Source organism: Muntiacus reevesi, chromosome 9 (genome assembly GCF_963930625.1).
Source record: "Muntiacus reevesi chromosome 9, mMunRee1.1, whole genome shotgun sequence".
Lineage (NCBI taxonomy): Eukaryota > Metazoa > Chordata > Mammalia > Artiodactyla > Cervidae > Muntiacus > Muntiacus reevesi.
In genome coordinates, this window is record NC_089257.1 from 2,464,250 (window position 1) to 2,490,306 (window position 26,057).

Consider the following 26,057-nt stretch of genomic DNA (forward strand, 5'->3'; position numbering starts at 1 on the left):
TTTCAGCTTCTGCTTCATCTAGCCAGTCATTTTGCCTGACATACAAGTTAAATAAGCAGGGTGAAAACGCACAGCCTTGACGTACTCCTTTTCCTATTTGGAACAAGTCTGATGGTTCATGTCCAGTTTTAACTGTTGCTTCCTGACTTGCATACAGATTTCTCAAGAGGCAAGTCAGGTGGCCTGTTATTCCCATCTCTTTAAGAATTTCCCACAGTTTGTTGTGATCCACACAGTCAAAAGCTTTAGCATAGTCAATAAAGCAGAAGCAGATGTTTTTCTGGAAACTCTCTTGCTTTTTCCATGATCCAGTGGATATTGGCAATTTGATCTCTGGTTCCTCTGTCTTTTCTAATACAACTTGAACATCTAGAAGTTCATGGTTCATGTACTGTTGAAGCATAGCTTGGAGAAATTTGAGCATTACTTTGCTAGTGTGTGAGATGAGTGCAATTGTGCAGCAGTTTGAACATTATTTGGCACTGCCTTTCTTTAGGATTGAAATGAAAATTGACATTTTCCAGTCCTGTGGCTACTGCTGAGTTTCCCAGATTTGCTGGCATATTGAGCGCAGTATTTTCCCAGCATCATCTTTTAGGATTTGAAATAGCTCAACTGGAATTCCATCACTTCCACTTGCTTTGTTTGTAGTGATGCTTCCTAAGGCCCACTTGACTTCACATTCCAGGATATCTGGCTCTAGGTGAGTGATCACACCATCGTGATTATCTGGGTCATGAAGATATTTTTTGTACAGTTCTTCTGTGTATTCTTGCCACCTCTTCTTAGCCTCTTCTGCTTCTGTTAGGTCCATACAATTTGTGTCCTTTATTGAGCCCATCTTTGCATGAAATGTTCCCTTGGTATCTCTAATTTTCTCAAAGAGATCTCTAGTCTTTCCCATTCTATTGTTTTCCTCTATTTCTTTGCATTGATCACTTAGGAAGGCTTTCTTATATCTCCTTGGTATTCTTTGGAACTCTGCATTAAAATGGATGTACCTTTCCTTTGCCTTTAGCTTCTCTTCTTTTCTCAGCTATTTGTGAGGCCTCCTCAGACAACCATTTTGCCTTTTTCTGCTTCTTCTTCTTGGGGATGGTCTTGATAACTGCCTCCTGTACAATGCCACAAGCCTCCGTTCATAGTTCTTCAGGCACTCTGTGTATGAGATCTAATCCCTTGAATCTGTTTCTCACTTCCACTGTATAGTCATAAGGGATTTTATTTAGGTCATACCTGAATGGTCTAGTGGTTTTCCCTACTTTCTTCAATTTAAGTCTAAATTTGGCAAAAAAGCATTCATGATCTAAGCCACAGTCTGCTCCCAGTCTTGTTTTTGCTGACTTTATAGAGCTTCTTCATCTTTGGCTGCAAAGAATATAATCCATTTGATTTCAGTATTGACCATCTGGTGATGTCCATGTGTAGAGTCTTCTCTTGTGTTGTTGGAAGAGAGTGTTTGTTATGACCAGTGCGTTTTCTTGGCAAAACTCTGTTAGCCTTTGCCCTGCTTCATTTTGTACTCCAAGGCCAAATTTGCCTGTTACCCCAGCTATCTCTTGACGTCCTACTTTTACATTCCAGTCCCATATAATGAAAAGGACATCTTTTTTTAGTGTCAGTTCTAGAAGATCTTGTAGGTCTTCATAGAGCCGTTCAACTTCAGCTTCTTCAGCTTTAGTGGTTGGAGCATAGACTTGGATTACTGTGATACTGAATGGTTTGCCTTGGAAACGAACAGAGATCATTCTGTCGTTTTTTAAATTGCATCCAAGTACTGCATTTCAGACTCTTTGTTGACTACCCACTGCACTAATCTGGCCTGGAGAATTCCATGGACCATAGGGTTGCAAAGAATCAGACAGGTCTAGCGGCTTTCACTTTCATAGCAACATCCTAGTTGTGCTTTTAAAAAATATATTACCTCATTTAACTGTTATAATAATTGTTTTTCAAGGATCTAATTACCACATCATTTTATAGAGACAATGAGGCTCAAAGAAGTTATTTCTTGAACAATGTCTCCTAGGTTTTAAATTACAAGGCTGCTTTTGAACACATATGTTCTTTTCAGAACCCAAGCTCAACATTCCATGGCACACTTTCTTTTTAGAATTGCCTCTTTGGCTATGTATGGCTCTATGATATGCAATGAATAAATAAATATAAGTGTTAGTTAAAAATGAATTCAATTAAATTTCAGGAGCATGTGTCCTGGAAATCACTCTGCCTGGGTTCAAAGCTTGACTCTGTCAGTTGGTAGTAAGATAAACTTGCTCAAAACACTTAACCTTTGGTAGGTTTGTTGAGAGGATTAAGCATATTTAAGCATATTAAACTTAAATGTGTACTTGGAGTGAGCACTGTATAAACATAACCTGTTGATAGATTCAAGTAATCTGATTTGGAAGATGTGTTTATGGCAAATGTGTGATCAGTCAGTTCAGTTCAGTTCAGTAGCTCAGTCGTGTCCAACTCTGTGACCCCATGGACAGGAGCACACCAGGCCTCCATGTCCATCACCAACTCCTGGAATTTATTCAAACTCATGTCCATTGAGTCAGTGATGTCATTCAACCACCTCATCCTTGTCATCCCCTTCTCCTCCCACCTTCAATCTTTCCCAGCATCAGGGTCTTTTCAAATGACTTTCTTTGCATCAGGTGGTCAAAGTATTGTGTGATATAAGACAAATAATAATCTCTTTCTGCACCTCAGTTTGTTCATTTGCTCAAGTGGGAAATTGACAATGTAATCTGCATGGATCTTTCAGCTTCAGCAAACAGCATATAACTGCTGGATAATTCATTTGCTAAGTTTTTTATTCCACTCTATGCTTTATTTTTGTCCCACGTTTTTTGACTTTTGAGTCTTCATTGGTGCTCACAGGCTTTCTAGAATTGTGGTGAGTGGGGCTACTTGGTAGCTGTGCTGCACGGACTTTTCATTGCCGTGATCTCTCTTGTTGTGGAGCTTGGGCTCTAGAGTGTGTGGGTTTCAACAGTTGTGGTGCAAGGGCTTGGTTGCTTCTCAGCATGTGGGACTCTCCTGGTTGAGGAATCCAACACATGCCCCCTGCATCGGCAGGCGGCTTCTTAACCACTGGACCACCAGGGAAGACCAAAACTATGCTTTAGATCAGAGAATCAAGGAGAATAATTTATTGCCATCATAAAATAATAAAATAACAGGGTGTTTATATGATTCCAGTGCACACTCTTTGCTGTTTACCACATGCTCTTTGCTTTCTCATTACTACAGAGAATTTAGAAAATTTCCATGGAGAATAGTACAGAGGTGATGGATTTCATCCTGGTGGGGCTAACCAATGCTCCAGAACTTCAGATTCCCCTCTTTATTGTGTTCACCCTCATTTATCTCATCAGTGTTTTTGGAAACCTGGGGATGATCACGTTGATCCTGCTGGACTCCCATCTACACACCCCAATGTACTTTTTCATCATCAATCTGTCTTTGGTGGACTTTGGCTACTCCTCAGCTGTCACACCAAAAGTGATGGCTGGGTTTCTTAGAGGAGACAAAATCATCTCATACAATGCCTGTGCTACTCAGATATTCTTTTTTGCAGCCTTTGCCAGTGTGGAAAACTTCCTCTTAGCTTCAATGGCCTATGATCGCCATGCAGCGGTGTGTGAACCCCTACATTACACCATCACCATGAAGACGAGTGTGTGTGCCCGTCTGGCCATAGGCTCCTACATCTGTGGTTTCATGAATGCCTCCATCCATGTTGGGGGCACGTTCAGCCTTTCTCTGTGTAAGTCCAACGTGGTCCGTCACTTTTTCTGTGATTTTCCAGCTGTCATGGCTCTCTCTTGCTCTGATAAACATGCTAGAGAGGTGGTTCTCATTTTAATTTCAAGCTTTAATGTGTTTTTTGCTCTTCTGGTAATATTTATTTCATACTTTTTCATATTTATCACTGTCTTGAAAATGCACTCGGCTAAGGGATACCAAAAAGCTTTGTCCACCTGCGCTAGTCACCTCTCGGCAGTCTCCATCTTCTATGGGACAATCATCTTCATGTACTTACAGCCCAGCTCCAATCACTCCATGGACACGGACAAGGTGGCCTCTGTGTTCTATGCTGTGGTCATCCCCGTGCTGAACCCGATAGTCTACAGCCTGAGGAACAAAGAGGTGAAAAGTGCATTCAAGAAGGTTTGGGGGAAGGCAAAATTCTCTCTAGGATTTTAGTGCTGCACGACGTACAATAGTCTAGTTTTGTTCCTCTTAAGTCTTTCCATTCACATTTTTAGCCCTGAAGCACATTTAATTGGTAAAGTTATATTCTTACCACTCAAAAATCTGTTGTATAATAAAAATAAAATGTATGTGATACTTGAACTAAATATGTCTCAAGTAAAGCATAAGACATTTTGAATTCTACTTCTTAAAAACATTTCTAATAGTTTTTTACTTAGTCACTTGCTACGCGGGCATTTTCTCTATCACATGGCAGTGCAAACATGCATGTAAATCAGTGATACAAGCAAGTTCATGAACAGAAACACATATGTGTGCTCTATGTGGGCATATGATCACATACACATGGCACTGGTAAATTTGTGGTGTAGGTAGTTTATAATGTAATAATTTAAGACAATTTAAAGCTATTAGAATATAAATTTATGTCTAATTTTCTTTATTTCTTTAATGGAATATCTGTTTTAAGAGCCTTAATTGGTTAAAAAGTTATGTAATCCTAAACTAAAGGATGGGCTTCATTGGCACGTTTTATTGAAAGACACATAAATATCACATTCAAATGAAGTTATATTTCTGTCTTGGCTGAGTAATTTTGTAAAACCAAATGTTCACATTACAATTTTCAAAAGAATGAACAAACTTGAATATAAGAAAAATAAAAGAAAATAAAAGCATTTTCAATTATTTATATATGACCACAAAATTTAATGATATTTTAAAAAATGCAGAGTATTAATAACATTGTGCATTTTTCTGTCTGCAAATGCTTTGAAATGGTTGATGCTTCCCGTTTGTTCATACTTTAGTTGAATTAGATCACCTTTTTTGCTCTCCAAGTCTTCTCCCCGGCTCCATTCACATATAGCAATTCACAATAGCAATTCCCTTGCTATTTCTTGACAACTTCACATATATTTCTGCATCAGAGCCTTTGAATTTGCTGCTCCCTCTGAATGGAATCTTCCTTTACTTCATATCCTTAAATGTTATCCTAACCCAGAGACTTCCCTGACTATCTTTATAAAACACTCTCTCCTCCCCATACACAGCAACTCTTAACCCTGTAATTTTCTTTATAATCCTTGTCAACACTCACTCATGTATATTTATTTGCCCACTGGTTTGTTAACCATTTCTCCTAACTAGAATGTAAGCTCCATAAGAACAGTGACTTTATCTCTTTTTCTCATCATGTGATTCTCAGCACTAAATGGCTATGTGTCTCATAATAGATTCTCAATAAACAATTACCAAAAGTACAAATAAATTGAGTCTTTTTTGCATCATATGTTAAATCTTTGAACTGCTGATGATTATATTATAGTGTATTCCCCTTAGTAAAATCAAAATTAATTAGGGTATTGGAATATAAAGTTATGTTGAACCTTTATTTATTTAATTGAAAAATTGTCCAATGTAGAGGAAGAGTTTTGCCATTTTTCAAATGAAGGTGTCATTTTATTGGCACATTTTATGGAAAGCTACATAAGCATAGCATTTAATGGATTATAATAATATTTCCATTTTGACTCAGTCATTTTGGAGAAATAGCATGTTCACATGATAATTTTCAAAGAGATAAAATGACTATAGTAGAAGAAAACTGGTGGGGGTTAAATTTGTTTAAGTTTAACCAGATAAGTGAGAAAACGCAGAAACAAAGGTAAATAGTCAAGGGAGGCCAAATAATAATAGTTTAGTAAGTAAGCAAAGTCTAGGCCCTTTAGTTCCTTCTCAAGTGCTGTAGATGATATTCTGGGCCGTAGATATTGAAAGCCCCGCCAGGGGAGGCATGAAGATACGTGATGACCAGACTGTAGTCATGACACAAGCGGCCACAATTCCAAGAACTGGCCTAAAAAACATGGCAACAAAATGACCCCGGGACTGAAGATTAATTGTCATTAAATCAATCAAGAGGACACTGGCCAGACCACTGATGACCAATTTCAAGATGACAATCAGAGCTGACTGTGCTGTTTCTATGAGTAGCTCCCTCTCTCATCCAATGAAAACTCTTGCCCTCTGATTGTTGGAGGTGGGGACAGAGCTGGCCTTTGGATAGGAGTCTGCTCTTCCTGCCAGTTGCCATCATCCAAAACAAAGCAAATTTTCCTTTCCACCTACCTTGCCTTTAATGACTTTGGAGTGGTGAGCAGTCAGAACTCACTTTCAGTTACACAATGAACTTTTGGAATCCATAGAATCCAATGATCACTGTCTTTACCATGTGTTAAAGTGAAACTTGCTCAGTCATGTCTGACTCTTTGGTACCCCCCATGGACTATACAATCCATGGGATTCTCCAGACCAGAATACTGGAGTGGGAAGCTATTCCCTTCTCCAGGAGATCTTCCCAACCCAGGGATAGAACCCAGGTCTCCCGCATTGCAGGAGCTTTACCAGCTGGGCCACCAGGTACCTTTGTCAAACTTGGACATCACCATTGGCGTTACTATTATCTAAACTTTAGATTTTACTTGGGTTTTGCAATTTTTTCCAACCAATTTTTTTTCTCTTCCAGGAGACAACTCAGGAACAGCACTGAGTCGACATCTCATGGTTCCTTCGTTTCTCTTGTCTATGACGGTTTCTCAGCCTTTCCTCGTTTTTCGTAGCCCTAAAGTTTTGGGGAAGACTGGTCAGAGGTTTTGTAAAGTCTCTTCACTTGCATTTGTCTGAATTTTTTGATCATTGTGAGATGAGGGTTGGGGGATTATGTGAAGAATAAGACCCCTTTTCATCATCTTATATAAAGGGGTACACGTAAGCAATGTGACTTGACACTGTGATATTAACTTCAGCCACTGGCCCAAGACAGTTTTGCTATGTTGTCCAGTGTAAAGAAAATTTCTCCCTTTTCTATTTTTTTTTTTCTTTTTTTTTGTAAGCAACTCACTAAGTCTAGCTGATCCTACAGGCTATGGAAGACTAAGGCTGACCTTCTGCAGTGGAGGAGAATATATCAATAAATTATTTAGAATGCTTTGAAGGGAAAAAATGATCTCTTCTCTACCACTTAATTTTATTTATTCAATTATTTGTTTATGTAACCATAGAAACACATATTTACTGTGCACTTTGTATTATAATTCAATACTATATTGATTTATTTATTTTGCTTAAATTGTTTCAACTTTGGTCATTGGAAACTTTAATTTTTTTTTCCTCTTTCCTTTTGACATGTCCTGTATCCTTTTATATTTGAACATTTATTTATATTTGAGAGTTACAGGACACCCAGGGTCATCTTCTATTTAACCTGCTCAGTCCCAAAATCAATAAATTATTTCTCCAAAGAGCTCTGCTTTAATCTATTAGAGGAGGATATTTAGGAAGTAGGATCCAGGAGCCAGGAAGGCTCATTGTTACTGGGGTGCCACTTCTAGGCGCTCTCAGAGATAAAACCAGGAGATATACACGTACACTAACAAACGTATTTGGGCTCCCCTGGTGGCCCAGTGGTCAAGAATCCACCTGCAATGCAGGAGTGCAGGTTCAATGCCTGGGTCAGGAAGATCCCCTGGAGAAGAAATGGCAACCGACTCCAGTATTCTTGCCTGGGACATTCCAGGCACAGTCGGAGGGCTAGTGGTGGACTAGTCCATGGAGTCACAAAAGAGCCAGACTTGACTTAGAGACTGAATAACAATAACAAATACATACATCCAAAAGTATGTTTCTTTCTATACCCATCCATCTGTATCTACAGTAAGCTAAATAATGCACTCATCCTGCTGGTTCTTTCAGCCTTCCCTACTTATGTGTGACTTCTCCTCTCTACTCCTGACTTTCTAAGAGTTTTTATCATGAAATTGAATTTTATCAAATAATTTTTTCTGCAGCAATTGATATGATCATGTTATTTTCTTTATTAGCATATTAATATGCCAGATTACAGTGACTGATATTTAAATGTTGTATCAGCCTGGCATACATGGAATAAATCCCATTTAGTTGTGGTGTATAATTCTTTTTATACTTTGCTGGATTTGGTTTGATAATATTTTATTGAGGACTTCTGCATTTATGTTCATGAGAAATATTGGTCTGTAATTTTCTTTACTTTTAATGTATTTTTCTGGTGTTAGTATTAGGGTACTTTCTATACTTCTTTTTTTTTTTTTTTTGGTCATTTGCAATTAAAAGACTTCTTATAAACTTGTATTTAAATATTGTTGAATTAGGAAACCTGAGAACAGATCGCAATGTGCTTCTCATCCATGGCTTTTATTTTTATTTTCTTCCCCAGCTGAGTCGGAATGCTTTTGCTGGGACGAAGTTGATCCAGCACCAAGGGTAAAGTGTAAATAGGCCGAGATAATGTGGTAAGCAGAGACAAAGAAGCATGTCTTTTCCTCCTGTATCTAAGACATAAAATCCACAAAATTCTCCGTCTTTGGCATGTTGTGTCAAGAAGCCTAGTCATGACCCCTGTGGGAGCCAAAGGGTGAGACAGGACAGCTTGGGGACTGAGCGACACGGCGGCAGCACTCTGCCTTTTCTGATAGGTTTCCTCCTGCATCACCGTCCCCACCGATCGGGTAGGTGTGGTTGGTGAGACAGGATGGCGGATGTACAGAGTAGAAGTCAACTCTGGCCAACTTAACAGAAAGGCGTTTATTGGAGGAATAATGAAGTACTCACAAAACCAAGAAGAATGATGGCTAATTAAGCTAAGGAAATCAGTGTTAAACAAAGGAAACCAGAAGGCAGGAAACACAGGCAAGATAAACCCCCTGAGATAGCTTTGTTAAGACAGTTCCTCTGGCACATCCATCACGTCTACCTTAGGCCGTCACAATCAGAGCTGAAGGCCCTTTGCTAATGTCACACGCCACAGCACCAATGTCAGCAAGTTCTGACGGTCCTGACTTCCGCACGTCATCTGTGGCCTCCCCTTGACTGAGATAAGTACTCCTGTTGCTGGCCGAGCAGTGAGCATGATGAGTATAATGACAAGAATGATAGCTCTCGTTTGTATGGTTTCTTAGAACATTCATGCTGTTCTCAGTGCTTCACAAGTCTTAGCTTATTTAATCCTCACAACAACTCCATGAACAGGTACTATCATTCCCACTTTACTTATGAGGAAATGGAGGCTTGGAGACACCAAATAACTTGCCCGAGGTCCAGGGCAGTTTGCACAGAACCAAGTTTGCAATCATGCCACTCTCTAGAGGTTCTCTAGGGAGACCCTTGAACACGGTACTGTATAGCTTTCCACCGAGTTTCGCATCCTGGGGAATTATCAAAAATAGGAAAAGTTAAGGTAAAGAACTTCCAGAAAAATGTCGTATGTCAGCTCCTAGTGGTCATGTTACAGTTTCCACATAGAAATACGTCTGAATTTTTGTTTTGGTTGAGTCCCAGAATTGTTCAGCTTTGTCTATAACTGGGGGAAAAAAATCAAATATGCTACGATGAATCCTTGCTTTGCAATTTCTGACACCTTAAGAAAGTTCATGTTTTGACCTTCCTCTGTCTTATTTCTTGGTTTGTTAATTATTCACATGAATCCCCAATCCCACAACTATATGTTAGGGTCTTTGAAATAAACTCATGGTGACTTTTAAGCCTCCTTGGACTGCGAGGAGATCAAACCAGTCAATCCTGAAAGAAATCAACCCTGAATAGTCATTGAAAGGACTGATGCCAAAGCTGAAGCTCCAGTACTTTGGCCACTTGATCTGAAGAGCAGTCTCATTGGAAAAGACCCTGATGCTGGGAAAGATTGAAGGCAAAAGAAGAGGGCAGCAGAGGATGAAATGGTTACATACCATCGTCAGCTCAATGAACATGAACTTGAGCAAACTCTGAGACAGGGTGAAGGACAGGGAAGCCTGGTGTGTTGCAGTCCATGGGATCACAGAGTCAGACATGACTTGGTGACTGAACACCACCACCATAAGGGATAAATGATTTGTTTTAGAGAAAATCACACTTTCAGAAATGGAGGCTCTTTTACAAAGAAAATTAAGACTTTGTTTTTTATAGTATTTGATGAGTTTACCATGTATCAGGCTGTTTGAAAAACTTTACCAGCATTAACTAATATGTTCCTCATAACATCCATAAGAAGTAGGCACTGTCATCATCTCCTTTTTATAAATGAGGGAACTGATGTGCAGAAGGGTCATGTAGCCTGTAACAGTTTTATTGTGAATTTAAGAAGTCATATTGCTGTGAGATGACAGAATTAATGTCCTAGCATAGTTTTCATTACTCCTCTCAAGATTCTGTCTGATTCTATCAGGAAAGTTAGTGAAAAATCTCTTCTAAAGATGTCTGCACTATCAAAAGAAATAACCCCGAATGATGTAGATATATCGTGTTGTGCCTTCACAAACTAAGGTAGGTCTCTACAGACAGTTTAATTGCTTCTTCTCCAGGTGGAATGAAAGATGGTGGCTTCCCTCCTGGGTACCTAATCCCCTGATTAACTGCATGTATGCATAAATCCATCTGGTTTCCATTCACTGGCCTGTAACATCCCAAATGACTCTGGCATCATTTTAGATGGACCAGTCTGTTTGTCAAAGGTCCTTTGGCATTCTTCTATTAACCTTAAGGTAATAGTTTGTCCATTTTACTAAGTGGACTTATTTCCCAGGCATATAACTCTGAGCCTGTAACAACGATCAGGGATAAAACCCCAAGCTAAAATGTCCATGGTGAGTATGATAATCCTTTCTTGACATTGCTTAGCCCTTTATAGAGTTCATGCAAGGATGTTCTCCTGTTTGTCCTCACAGCAACATCCCTGTGTGACACATTTGAAAGTATTTTATCATCCTCACTTAAAAATTACCTTTTCCTTATATCTCCCTGCCTCTGGAGAATTTCAATCTTTGTAATGAGACATGAAGAAAAAGCTTCAATAGGATCCTTCCTCTTTGAGTGAGACTAACAATTTGAAGGTCACAAGAGAAGTTGTGCCACTTTCCTTGAAAAGTAAGGTAAATTTCTAGATCAGTTCTGTGGCCTAGTTTAGACTGTGGTCTTACAAGATGTGCTGTGTAAAGTTACAAAGGCAATGTGTCCCCATGAATTTCTTTGGAGTTTAAAATCCTGAGTTTTAATGCTCTCATGTTTCCAAGCTAGAGTCCAGATATTTCAACAACCTTCATTAATTAAGAAATGATTTTTCTCAAGTAATAGAAGATGATATTTTTCTAAGCACAATCCCTGTGTTTAGGGCAGTGCTTAGAAAATGGTGGGTACTCAGTAAATGTTTACTAAGGCACTGAGTGAACAAATGAAGAAATGAATGAATAAATAAATCACTAAATGAACTCCACTGAACACATTATGAAGTACATGGTCCTATGTTACTAGAGCAGTCTCAGGTGTAACTTTGCACAGGATTTTCATAAGCCCGAGATCAAAAGCTTTAGGCTTTTTGAATAAGAAATCTACAGGAAAAAAAAAAAATATGATTTACATTGTCGCTCAGCACATCTACCCACCTATAATGCATACACACATACAGTAGAAACAAAACTTTCATGGAGCCCTAGCTTATTTTTATCTGAAATGTACCTTTAAATTCTGTGCTTTTCTGTCTTCTATCTATTAGTTTCAGGTGCACAACATAGTGATTTGATATTTGTATATATAGTAAAATGATCATCAGAATAAGTCTTGATAACATCTGTCACCATACATGGATACAATTTTCTTCAAATATGCGGTATTTATACTATAAATATAGTATTATTGACTATAATGTACATGTATTGACCATGATGTACATTATATTCCCATGATTTATTTTGTAACTAAGAGTTTGTATCATTTGACTCTTTCACCCATTTCACCCACCCTCCTCTCCTCAACCTCTGACAGCTATCAGGATGAACCAGCCTATGTTCATCTTGTGATTTAAACATATTTCACTAAGTAAGACTGACTCTTTTTTTTTTTTTTTTCTTTTATTAGTTGGAGGCCAATTACTTCACAACATTTCAGTGGGTTTTGTCATACATTAACACGAATCAGCCATAGAGTTACACGTATTCCCCATCCCGATCCCCCCTCCCACCTCCCTCTCCACCCGACTCCTCTGGGTCCTCCCAGTGCACCAAGCCCGAGCACTCGGTAAGACTGACTCTTGAACAACATGAGATTTAGGGACAGTGACCCTCAGCACAGTCGAAAATCTGCATTTAACACTGCAATTGACTCTCCATTTCTTAAACCTCAGAGAGACCACAGTTGCTTGGATGATAATCTCTTCACATTGTTCACCTGCAGAAAGACAGTGATATATCATTGTTTTTCTCAGGTGATAATCTAAAAGGAGGAAGTCCTCCTATTATATTATATTATATATATTATATATTCCTATATTATAATAATAGGAAGCCCTAGCAATAGATAATTTGTACATAATTAACTGGTTGTTTGGAATGGGTCAGGAACTAATGAATACAAAGTGCATGCCTTTACAAATGGCAAGACGCAGGTGAGAAGCTGCCAATCTCAGGGTTATTGGGAACCTTATATTAATAGATATAATGGTCATCTGGGTTAAATTCACCCATTTCATTCCATTTTACTTCACTGATTCATCAACAAGAGTTGATGAATCACTCTTGCCATCATCTGTTTGACCACTTCCAATTTGCCTTGATTCATGGACCTAACATTCCAGGATCCTATGCAATATTGTTAGAACTGGACATGGAACAACAGACTGGTTCCAAAATAGGAAAGGAGTATGTCGAGACTGTATATTGTCACCCTGCTTATTTAACTGATATGCAGAGTATGTCATGTTAAATGCCAGGCTGGATGAAGCACAAGCTGGAATCAAGATTGCCAGGAGAAATATCAATAACCTCAAAAGTGCAGATGACACCACCCTTAGGGCAGAAAGCAAAGAAGAACTAAAGAGCCTCTTGATGAAAGTGAAAGAGGAGAGTGAAAAGGTTGGCTTAAAACTCAACGTTCAGAAAACTAAGATCATGGGATCCAGTTTCATCACTTCATGGCAAATAGATGGGAAGACAGTGGAAACAATGACAAACTTTATTTTTCTGGGCTCCAAAATCACTGCAGAAGGTGGCTGCAGCCGTGAAATTTAAAGATGCTTGCTCCTTGGAAAAAAAGCTATGACCAAACTAGATAGCACATTAAAAAGCAGAGACATTACTTTGCCAACAAAAGTCCATCTAGTCAAGGCTATGGTTTTTCCAGTAGTCATGTATGGATGTGAGAGTTGGACTATAAAGAAAGCTGAGTGGCAAAGAACTGATGCTTTTGAACCGTGGTGTTGGAGAAGACTCTTGAGATTCCCCTGGACTGCCAGGAGATCCAACCGGTCAATCCTAAAGGAAATCAGTCCTGAATATTCATTGGAAGGATTGCAGCTCCAATACTTTGGCCACCTGATACAAAGAACTGACTCATTGGAAAAGACCCTGATGCTGGGAAAAATTGAAGGCAGGAGGAAAAGGGGACAACAGAGGATGAGATGGGTTGATGGCATCACTGACTCGATGGACATGAGTTTGAGTAAACTCCGGGAGTTGGTGATGGTCAGGGAGGCCTGACATGCTGAAGTCCATGGGGTCGCAGAGTCGGACACGACTGAGTGACTGAACTGGACTGAACTATACTGGTGGTGGTATCAAGGCGTGCTCATGTCATTCAGGTGGCAGAATGTGCAGTGAGTCGTTTTCTGTGCATCAATAATTCTTCTGTTTTGCTTCCTGTGTTCTCACATGTGAACATCATTTCAAAATGTCCTTCATGGGGAACAGCACTGAGGTGAATGAGTTTAGACTCTTGGGACTGACGGATGCCCCCGAGTTGCAAGTCCCCCTGTTTATCATATTCACGTTCATATATCTCATCACTCTCACTGGAAATCTTGGGATGGTCACGCTGATTCTGCTGGACTCCCGTCTCCACACCCCCATGTATTTTCTCCTCAGCAACCTCTCTCTGGTGGATTGTGTTTACTCCTCCGCTGTGACTCCCAAGGTGATGGCTGGGCTTCTCGCAGGAGATAAGGTAATCTCCTACGGGGGCTGTGTTGCTCAGATGTTCTTCTTTGTGGCCTTTGCCATTGTAGACTGTTTTCTCCTCGCTGTTATGGCCTATGATCGGCATGCCGCCGTGTGCAAGCCTCTACGTTACGCCAGCACCGTGACCCCCAGTCTGTCTGCTCAGATGGTCATGGCCTGCTATGTCTGGGGCTTTGCTGAGTCTGCCGTCCACACTGGATTCACCTTCCGCCTCTCCTTCTGCCATTCCAATGTGGTCCATCACTTCTTCTGTGATATTCCTCCAATCCTGGCTCTTTCCTGCTCTGATATCTACGTAAATGAGATGGTGCTCTTTATTCTAGCAGCTTTCAATGTCTTTTTTGCCCTGATGGTAATTGTGAGTTCCTATCTGTTCATATTCATGGCCATCCTGAGAATGCACTCGGCGGAGGGACGGAAGAAAGCCTTTTCCACCTGTTCTTCTCACCTCACTGCTGTCACCATCTTCTATGGAACTGTGATCTTCATGTACTTACAGCCAAGTTCTAGTCATTCTATGGATACTGACCAGATGGCATCTGTGTTCTATACAATAATTGTCCCCATGTTGAACCCTCTCGTCTATAGTCTAAGGAATAAAGAGGTGAGTAATGCTTTCAGGAGAGCCATTAAGAAGATGAAGCTTCTGTTCAGTACATAGATTGAATTAAAGAGATTACACAATATGTATTACTAATCAGTCATCTATTATTTTGTATTTAGCGCCCAAGAAACTTAGTTGCTTAAAGTAGTAGTGAACAGTGAAAGTGTTCATTGTTCAGACGTGTCCGACTCTTTGCGACCGCAAGGACTGTATCCTGCCAGGCTCCTCTGTCCATGGGATTCTCCAGGCAAGAATACTGGAGTGGGTTGCCATTCCCTTCTCCAGGGGATCATCCTGACCCAGAGATTGAATCCAAGTCTCCCGCATTGCAGGCAGATTCTTTACCATTTAAGCCACCAGGGAAGCTTAAAACAACTATTTATTATTTCTCTTAGTTCTGTGGTTGGCAGGGCATTTATTTTGCTGCTTTCACATGGACTCATGAGGTTGCCTAATTTCTGCATGGTCCACTGGGCTGAAAGGTTAAAGATGGCCTTACATGCCTGGGTTTTGATTCTGGCTACTCTGTCTCTTCTACACATGGTCTTTGATTCTCCAAAGGCTGGAAAAGCTTTCTCTCATAACATCTTCAGGCTAACATTCGCACAGTGTGAAAGCAAAACTAAAAAGCTTCTTAAAGTCCAGACTCCCAACTCGAAACACTTTTTTTTGGCCATGTTATACTAAACAATGACTGTCAAAAGGATGGTCAAGATCCAAACATGAAGAAAAAGACTCTCTCTCTTGAAGAAAAGAACTGCAAAGAATTTCTGCCCATAATTTATTTATCACAATTAGGTTAAACTTCTATAACAAAGAGAGACAAAATATAGTGGATTTTAAAAATAGAGCTATTTATTTCTCAAATAGTGATAGCTAATGAAGCACGGTGAAAATGAATTACCTAGACAACTTGTGTGTCTCGGTCATCCTGGGACCAAATTCATTCCACATTGTCTCTTTCTACCATTGCCTAGAGTCTTGCAAGTCTGTCTTCATTATAACTATTATATCAAGAGGAAAGGAGAAATAGGTAAGTTAGAGGAAAAATCATTTCTTTTCAAAAAAGTGATGTAGATGCTGTACACATAATTTCCGAATGCATTCCATTGGCGAGAATTGACCATAAGCTGTAGCAACATGAGCGTATTTGGGTAGTTTTGGCTCAGCGGAAGGGATTGCATTGGATTTGTAGGCTCCTCGAGGTAGTGTGGCTCTTTAAACAATGTTAAGTCTTCCCCTCAATGAATATAGACTATCTTTCCTTTTTTGTATCATCTTTAGTTTCCTTTAACAATGCTTTGTAATTTTCAGTGTACATACAAGTCTTTCGATTCTTTGATTAAATTTATCCTTAAGCATTTTATTCCTTTTGATGCTATTGTAAATCAGCTGAGCCTCAAACACTATTCAGTATTACAGCTCTGCACAGTTAAAAAATCACATATAACTTTAAAATTGGCCCTCCATATCTGCAATTCTACATCTGCAGATTCAACCAACCATAGATTGTGTATTACTCGTCTACATATGTAGTGAAAAATAATCCACATACAAGTGGACCCATGCAGTTCAAACCCGTGTTGTTCAAGGCTCAACTGTACAGCTATTTGTTAATTTCCTTTTCTACTTGTTCATTGTTGGTGGGTTGGGAAAAGGAAGAGCTGTTTTCTGCAAAAGAGACACCTATGGAAATATTTAGAGTGATAGAACTAGTCTATATGTTCCTGGGATGATAGATACTTGACTCTATGCATTTGTCAAAACAATGAGACTACCTTCCTGATGGTTCAGATGGTAAAAGAAACTACCTGCAGGGCAGGAGACCTGGGGTCAATCCCTGGGTCAGGAAGATCCCCTGGAGAAGGGCATGGCAACCCACTCCAGTGTTCTTGCTGGAGAATCCCAAGGACAGAGAAGCCGGGTGGGCCACAGTCCATGGCGTTGCAAAGAGTTGGACATGACTGAATAACACTTTCACTTTCACTTTTTCTTGCATGGAGCTATCTATATCTATATCTATATATATATATAATATTTATTCCTGGTTTCTTGGCTTTGAAGCCCTGAAATAAGTGATGCCCAGTAGCAATAACTATACGCAACACACCACTCAATACTAAAAATCATTATCTAATAAAAGGAAGAAGAGAAGGGGAGAAGAAGGGGACAACAGAGGATGAGATGGTTTAATGGCATCACTGACTTGATGGACATGAGTTTGAGTAAACTCTGGGAGCTGGTGATGGACAGGGAAGCCTGGCGTGGTGCAGTCCATGGGGTCGCAAATAGTTGGACATGGCTGAGCAATTGAACTGAACTGAATAAAAGGAAGTGTGGTTCTTTGGAGAACTAGCTGATTATAAGATTGGGACAAGGATAATACATAATGAGCCTGGAATACCTGGTAGTTCCAGAAAATATGGAGGAACCCAAAAGACAAAAGAGTTGGGATGTATTAAAGGAAACAGAGTAAAACTTAAATTGCTCCCAATGGCCAAAGATGAAACAATTTGAACAATGCAATAAATACCATGGTGCCAACGTGTAACCAAAGTATAAGACAAATATACATGACTCCATGCTGATATAAATAACAAACAAACAAATAAATAATCCTTCCTTATAGAAAAATTCTAAGCAATAGATTTAGACTTCCATTAGAAGATAGGGCATATTCCCTTCTACCTTAAACATGCCCTCAACTTAATGATTTGTTTCTGGAGTATAGAGTGTGCAAGCAGAAAAGTTAGCTCTACATTGCAGAACCTGGCAAAAGTATCTTGAGTAGGTGACCAAGGTTAACATCCACCCGGGACAAGTCAGATAAAATGTATTATCTAATAGGATGTGATAACAAATGTCACTTATCCTTTCTCAAAACTTATACATTCTGTATAACTGTGACCCAAAAAAAAATCAGCAAACATATATTGAAAGACTTTCAACAAAACACTGGTCCAGTATTCCTTAAGGATATTAAGTTCAAGAAAAATAAGGAAAGACTGAGAAACTGTCACAAATCAGAGGAGAATAAAGAGATACAACAAATCTATGCAATATTGTGTCCTGGATTAGATTTGTGAGAGCAAAATGACATAACTGAACATATCAATAATAATCTGAATAAATTACTGAAGTTTTAGATAATAGCAGCATGTTAATTGGAGAAGGAAATGGCAACCCACTCCAATGTTCTTGCCTGGAGAATCCCAGGGACGGGGGAGCCTGGTGGGCTGACATCTATGGGGTTGCACAGAGTCGGACACGACTGAAGTGACTTAGCAGCAGCCTGTTAATATTGGTTACTTAGTTTGACCAATATGATAAAATAGGATGTTAAAAATAGGGGAAACTGGGTGAGAATTATGCAAGTCTTGTCCATTTAGAATCATTCGAGTTAAATGAATAATTATTTATGGAGAAATTTTGCAAATTGTATCAGGTAGGAAACTTCTCATATTCTCATAATTTGCCTTTTTGATTTACTAAATAAAATTCATTTCATATGTTATTTTCCCCTTAAAAAATCGCTAATGAAAAATTAAGATGATTTGATATGAATCATTTAATACTGTTGGTTTCCAAAAAATTAATTTGTCCAAAAGTACAAATACTGAGTAAGAATACAGAAAAACAAGCTGTATCTCCTGAAATGCTCTTAAATTATGTTCTGAAGGATTCTCTAAAGAGTAGTGAACTATAATTATCAGCGATTCAGATATATTGACTTCTGGACACCAAACTGAATTCTTTAAACAAATGTTTATTGAACTATGAGTATGAATCAGATCATTATTCACGTATTGTGCATGAAGTTGTTCATAAAGAAGACAAAGTCACTCCTCTTGTGTAGTGCATGTTTTTGGGAGAAAGGTAAATGAATGAATAAAGAAGGAAATAAGGTTCTTTCCTGGTGGTGCAGTGGCTAAAACTCCATGTTCCCATTGCAGGGAGCCTGGGTCCAAACTCTGTTCCGGGAACTATTAATAGATCCTACAGGCCACAGTGAAGATCTCACAGGCCACAACTAAGACCTGGCAAAGTCAAATAATTAATTTTTAAAAGTCTTAAGAAATAAATAGGATTTGGGCAGTGAGCAGAGCAAAGAAAAATAAAGCAAGGGAAGTCAGAAGGGACAGTGCTCGCTGGGCCTGGGGTAACTGGGATGGTATCACTGAAGCAAACCTGGAGGCTGTGGGGGAGCCTTTGGTCCTTAGAAACAGCGGGGACAGAGACCCTGGGGATGAAGCATGCTGAGGTCGTCCAGGAACAGCGACGAACTGTGTGAAAGAAGCGGCGTGAGCGCCTCGAAGAGGTGAGACGCCACGTGGCTCATCTAAAACCACAGTATTTATAAGTGAGTGACTTTAGCCAGTTTATAGTATTTCCAGGGAGGAAAGTGGATGACATTATTATCAGTGCATTTTTTTTTTCAAAATGTAAGAGACAGCAGTCACATACGGGACAACAGAAAAGTTCCATTTGTATTGACTGATGACCTTTTCTTGTACTATGGGCTTCTTGCTTCTCAAGATTACCCTGTGACCTTACTCTTTCTACCAGATGACAAAAGACAAAGATATTGATTTCTGTCAAATGCTATACATATGTGGCGCTGAATAAATTATGCCAATAAAATCATGCATTTTTATTAAAAACCCAAGTCACGATTTTCTTCATTCTGGACTCTGGAAACAGTTTGTCAACTAGATAAATAATGTCAGACATGAACATATATTGGTTATTTAAATTTTTTATTTAAAAGCTAGCCATACCCCAACTCCTTTAACAAATTTCTCACTCCTGCGTGTATGTGCACTTACGAGATTCTCACATATGCTTCTGTTAGAGGGTTTCTGCGTGCTGTGTTTTCATATATGCTAGCATTGCCACGTGATAAAGATAATATCAACATGTGAGTAAATCAAATGTAGTTAACAAAATTCACTACAAGCAGGATTTTAATATTCTTAAAGTCTCCTCTGGCCATCCTCAATCAACTATCACATATTTGAACATAATCTTTTTTGTTTTTCTAGATGATAGATTTTCAAAGAAGGAATGGTGTTACCTCAGTAATTTAGGTGCAGTATGAGCCTTAAAATGTGAATTACTGCATGATGAAGGTCCAAGGCGAATGAAACTAAGTCATTTGGATCCTGTAACTTTAAAAGGTGAAGCTTAGAAAATTTTGCCTTCTTAACCAACTTCTTGAAAACATTTTTGACCTCCTTTTTCCTCAAACTATAGACCAGGGGGTTGAGCATGGGGATGACCATGGTATAGAACACAGATGCAATTTTGTCTGTGTCCATGGAATGGCGGGAGCCGGGCTGGGAGTACGTAAAGATGCCTGTCCCGTAGAAGATGGAGACTGTGGTGAGGTGAGACACGCAGGTGGATAAAGCCTTCTGATATCCCTCAGCTGAGCGCATCTTCAAGATGGCGGTAAATATGAACAAATAGGAAATCGAGATAACCAGGAGGGCAACCGTGATACTGAAACTTGCCACCATGTGGAGAATCAGCTCACTGATATGTTTATCGGAGCAAGAGAGAGCCATGACTGCTAGAACATCACAGAAAAAGTGGTGGACCACACTGGGCCCACAGAGGGAGAGCCTGAAGGTGTTTCCAGTGTGGGTGCAGGCACCCAGGAAACCGCAGAAGCAGGGGCCTTAGCCAGGCAAGTACACACGCTTGCTGTCATGGTGGTCTTATAACGTAGGGGGTTGCATGCTGCTGCGAAGCGGTCATAGGCCATTGAGGCCAACAGGTAACTTTCCACAGTGGCAAAGGCTGCAAAGAAGAGCATCTGAGCTGCACATGCATTGTAGGAGATGGCCTGGTCTCCTGCAAGCAGCCCAGCCATCACCTTGGGAGTGACAGCTGTGGAGTAGCAGAAGTCCACCAGAGACAGATTGGTAAGGAAAAAGTACGTGGAGTGTGAAGCCGATAGTCCAAGAGGATCAGCAGGATCAGTCCCAGGTTTCCAGCCACACTGACAAGGTAAATGAGCACGAATGTAATGAGCAAGGGGACCTGCAGCTCTGGGTCACTGGTCAGTCCCAGCAGGGTGAATTCAGGCACTTCTGTGTTATTCTCCATGGATGCAGTTTTGGAATCACAGGAAGTCCTATGCCAACAAAAAAGAAAGGAACATAGTGATAAACAAATGGGAGACTGAAAGTGAAATTAATTCCGCATTGTGGGCGCACATGTGTATATATACACATATACAAATATTTCATTAATGGAATAATTTGAACTTCAAGATTCTCCACATCTGAAGTACAGACTAAATGAAATTTAAGGCTCAAAGTATCTGTAGAGTTTCACACTGTTGAAGCTGAGGGGTCTTCATGGATCATTTTCCAGCTTTTAAATTTTGTAAGTTCCTGAACTGAAATATAGAAAACATTATGCCCTGACTAAGACAAACTGTGTTGAATGAATATATCTGTTAATTCAGTTTTTCTCAGCCTAGTAAACACTTAGGTCTAAATTGCTCAAGTGCCCCGAACTGCTCTGGACACGTGACACGTATTTCCTTTTATTTCTCTCAACAACCCCATGAGATTGATTGTTATCCTCATTTAACTCAGGAAGCACAAAGGCTGAGTATTGTATTTAAGTTTATAAAATTATGACTGCCAGAACAATGTTTGTACCCAGCTTCCGGCATGGCTCAAATGATAAGGAATTTGCCTGCAATGTAGATGTGGGTTTGATACCTTGGTGGGGAAGATCCCCTGGAGAAGAGAATGACTACCCACTCCAGTATTCTTGCTGGGAGAATCACATGGACAGAGGAGCCTGGAGGGCTACAGTCCATGGGGCCGCAAAGAGTAGGACATAACCAAGTGATTTTCACCTTCAGAGTGATTCCACTGTAAGTGATTACACTGCCAGTGTAAGTCCACTGTCTTAACTGAGTTTAAAATCAAGTTGAACTTAATTCAGCTTACAATTACTCTATGTCTCCCGTGTTCTAACCCAGCCTTTGGAGTTTTACAGTGAAGTAACTGAGAGACACAAGCACGTGGTCGGATAACCGGGGCGGGAGGGGTTGCACAACCCACAGAGACAATTCAGCGAGGCGGGCGCAGCGTCCAGCAAGAAGCCTGGGCTCTGAGATGCGGTGCACACAGCCTGCCGTCCACTACCTGGGAATCACTGAGCCTGACCTGACTCCTCTGAACCCATGTTTTTCATTTACAAAGTGAAAATAGTCATGAGACTAAAAAAGTTTTAGTCACTCATTCATTCGACTCTTTGCAATCCATGGACTGTAGCCCTCCAGGCTCCTTTGTCCATGGGATTCTCCAGGCCAAAATACTGGAGTTGGTGGTCATTCCCTGCTCCAGGGGATCTTCCCAAATTAGGGATCAAAACCAGTTCTCTTGCGTTGCAGGTGGATTCTTTACCATCTGAGCCACCGGGGAATTTCCTGCTTAATGAGACTTAACAAGGTATTATTATGAGAATTAAAGGAGATAAAACATAATAAAAATGATGAGTAAAATGCTGGGCATTGAGTACAGTCTGATCACAGCAGATGTAATATTAGTATTACGGTGACTTGATCGCCTCCATGATAGTTTGAGAAACGTGGGTAGTGAAGTGCAAGGTTCAAGCCTGGATGGGCTCTGTAGCCCTGTGGCCTCCCTCTCACCTTCGCCCACTGACATTTTCCTGTGGCCTCCAGGGCCTCCCAGGCTGCCCCTCCACAGCCTCGCAGAGCGGCTCTTCTGGTCACTCCATGCGAGTGACTCTCTTGCTCAGGTTCCTCCTTTAAGATCCACTTTTTGGCTTGGGTTGAAAGGGTCTCTTCTTTATATTTATTTTGGCCAGCCCATGTGTCTTCCGGGATCTTTGTTCTCCAACCAGGGATTAACGCAGGCCCTCGGCAGTGACAGCCTGGAGTCCTAACCACTGGACTGCCAGGGAATTCCCAGAGCCTCTTTTTAGAAACTAATCCTTTCTCTTACTACTATCTTCTCATAGTTGAACCACAGAGGTCAGGGGTTGAAAATTTCCTAGTTTGTCGGCAGACTTCAGCCTGCCTACAGGTCTGGTTTGGTGGTGAGCCCCATGTTTGAAATTTTTATATGAATATCTTCTTGTGTAGGAAGAGTGCTTTAAATATTTCTTACTTGAATTTAGTCCTTTAGCAGTCCATCTATTATACTTCTTTACTATTATACTTCTAATTGTCAGATATATATTTAATTTATTTATTCATGTGTTTATATATATATATACAAATACACATCTCTTTTCATTTAATCCTCAGTCATGTTGTAAGGTAGGTATTATTATTCCTATTTTACCATTAAGAAAACTGAGGATTTGAGAATTACATGAGGCTCTACAATTACATAGTTATTATGAGGAAAATTAAAGATTCAAAATTCAAACTCAGCTGTGGTCAAATCAAAGACCTTATTTTTTAGCCCCCTCTCTATTGGCCTTTATAAATATACTAGTAATAATGATGAGGGTGAGGTTATTGGGGAAAGATTACAATGGAATATTGATCTTGCTAATTCAATTATAACACTTCTGTGGTCTAAAGAAGAATTATTTTACTCTGTTCTGGTGTTTTAATATTTTTAATTAAAGTTTCTTTTTAGCTCCCAATAAAAGGACAAGAAACAGTAAATAAAATGAAGTAAGACTTACAACATCACTTACATTTTTTTTTACTAATTTTTTTAGGAAGGCAGTATGATGATATTCCATGTGTCACCAAATTTCCTATTGATGGAAGTTTTGACATTTAAACTCCAGTCTCAACTTACTGTTTTAGGGAAGAAAATTGTCAAAATATCTATTTCTGTGCTCAAATAGTTCATAGTAGTTAAAGTTGCCCCACAGATTTTTGCATGAATTACACTCACTAAAAATTTACATGAAACATAAAGTCTTACCTTACTGCTGGAAAAGACTGTGAGTCCCAAATAGTGAGTGTAGAATCAGCCTTTAACCACAGAATAATGCATGTATATGGCTAGAGATGGATGTTCTCTGTCAGGCACTGGTCCAAAGATTCTAAGACCGCTATGACAAGTAAAGATGGAGGAAAGAACCCAACATAGAGTTATAAACCTGGGAGAAAGTCCTGAATACTTCACTAATTCTTACTTTGCTCTTGGCAGAGTCACTTGTCTTCTGCTAATTTGAAAAAGAAATAATAAAATTACCTCTTCTGTATATTTCACAGAATTGGGCCTATGATTAGCAAATGAAGGAAGCTCTATAAAACGCCTTGCTGAAGTGCTATCATTTTAAAGTCAGTCAATATATTTTAAAAGTTATTTATTTTAAATTGGAGGATGAATGCTTTACAATACTGCGTTCGTTTCTGCCGTATATCAGCATGAAGCAGCCACAGGCATACATACGTCCCCTCCCTCTCAAACCTGCCTCCCGCCTCCCGCCTCCCACCCCATCCCATCCCTCGAGGTTGACGCAGAGCACCAGAATGTTTTCTCTGGCCATGACTGCAGCTTCATAGCAAATCCTCAGGTTGGGGGTTCAGGGGGAGAATGCCTGCATTTATTTACAACTACTAACAATCAGAGGAATAGATGACAGCCAAGGGATCTCAGCTAAAATGATGTCCTACTGAGTCATATTGGGATTTCAGAGACTTGCTCATGGGAATCAAGAAGGAGTTATAGTTACATGGAGCTCTTTGGGGATATTGCCCATGAGGGCATCTATAGCTCTCATCTCTCTCTTAGGGAAGAAAGAATTGAATTACCTGTGTGATCTAGCTGGATATGTTGATGGTGCACACGTTATCATATTGCTCTTTATTTCTTCTTCCTTCCCCATTTTCTAATTAAAATATATGTGCGCTCAGTTGCTCAGTCATGTCCAACTCTTTGTGACTCCATTGAATGCAGCCCTACAGGCACCTCTGTCCATGGGATTTCCCAGGCAGGAATACTGGGGCGGGTTGCCATTACCTTCCCAGGGGATCTCCTCCAGGGATTGGACCCATTCTCTCATGCCTCCTGCACTGGCAGTCAAATTCTTTACCACTAGCAACAACAAACACTTAATAGCCATCGTTTTTGTGGTGTGCTAAGTCATTTCAGTCGTGCTCAACTCTTTGCCACCCCATTAACTGTAGCCTACCAGGCTCCTCTGTCTATGGGATTCTCCAGGCAAGAATACTGGAGTGGGTAGCCATTCCCTTTTCCAGGGGATCTTCCCAACCCAGGGATCGAACCCAGGTTGCTTGCATTGCAGGTGGATTCTTTACCATCTGAGCCACCAGCGAAGCCAAAACTCATAGCTTTTAGTGTATGATTCTAATTGGTCAAATTAGAATCTTATAGGTCAAATTAGAATTGGTCAACCTCACCCACATCTTGAGACCCTACTTGTCACCGCCCACATTTGCTAAACCAAGATGGAGACTGCCATTTTATCTTAATGAGAACACACATAGTAAATCACTGGGATTGTGGTGAACACCCATTTTTGCTTTTTAAAAAATGTTTTCTTTCATTTAACCATTATAATAATCCAATTTTAGATGTCCTATTAAACTTTTCATTTTGTATATACAGAAAGAAAGGCTCTAAGAAGTTATTTCATGAATAGTAAATGGTGGGACTGCTTTTTTAATATATATGTACCTTTTTCCAGAGTCCAAGCTCTGCCTTTGATTCAAAGCTTCTCTCTGTCACTTGTAAAGGTCCACAAAACACTTAACCTTTTGTATGACTGTTAAGAGGATCAAGTAGTTTTTAATATCAACCCCATGGACTGTAGCCCTCCAGGCTCCTCTGTCCACAGGATTTTTCAGGCAAGAATACTGGAGTAGGTTGCCATTTCTATCTCCAGGGGATCTTCCTGACCTAGGGGTTGAACCCAGGTCTCCTGCATTATAGGCAGATTCTTTTCCATCTAGGCACTAAGGAAGCCCAACATATTAAATGTAAATGTGTACTGAGAATGAGCACTATGTAAATGCAAGCTGTTAACAGATTCACGTTATCAGACTTGGGAGATGTGTTTATGGTAAATATGTGATCTTAGACAAATTATAACCTCTTTATGCACTTTAGTTTGTTCATCTGCACAAGTGGGAAGTTGTGCAATGCATGTACTCTGTATGGATCTTGCAGCTTCAACAGTATGTACCTATCAGTTCAGTTCAGTCGCTC

General features: G+C 39.9%; 2 protein-coding genes and 1 pseudogene across 2 annotated transcripts; 2 read left to right on the plus strand and 1 right to left on the minus strand.

Moving 5' to 3' along the window:
• Positions 1-3,279: 3,279 nt before the first annotated feature.
• On the plus strand, positions 3,280-4,218 carry LOC136174720 (olfactory receptor 5B2-like). The gene has a single exon (XM_065944904.1). It carries the CDS (start codon positions 3,280-3,282, stop codon positions 4,216-4,218), a length of 939 nt encoding a protein of 312 aa, XP_065800976.1.
• Positions 4,219-13,977: 9,759 nt separating this feature from the next.
• Positions 13,978-14,925, plus strand: LOC136174728 (olfactory receptor 5B2-like). Its single transcript, XM_065944912.1, has one exon. It carries the CDS (start codon positions 13,978-13,980, stop codon positions 14,923-14,925), a length of 948 nt encoding a protein of 315 aa, XP_065800984.1.
• A 4,159-nt stretch (positions 14,926-19,084) lies between these two features.
• LOC136174583 (olfactory receptor 5B2-like) lies at positions 19,085-20,979 on the minus strand (annotated as a pseudogene).
• Positions 20,980-26,057: the final 5,078 nt, after the last annotated feature.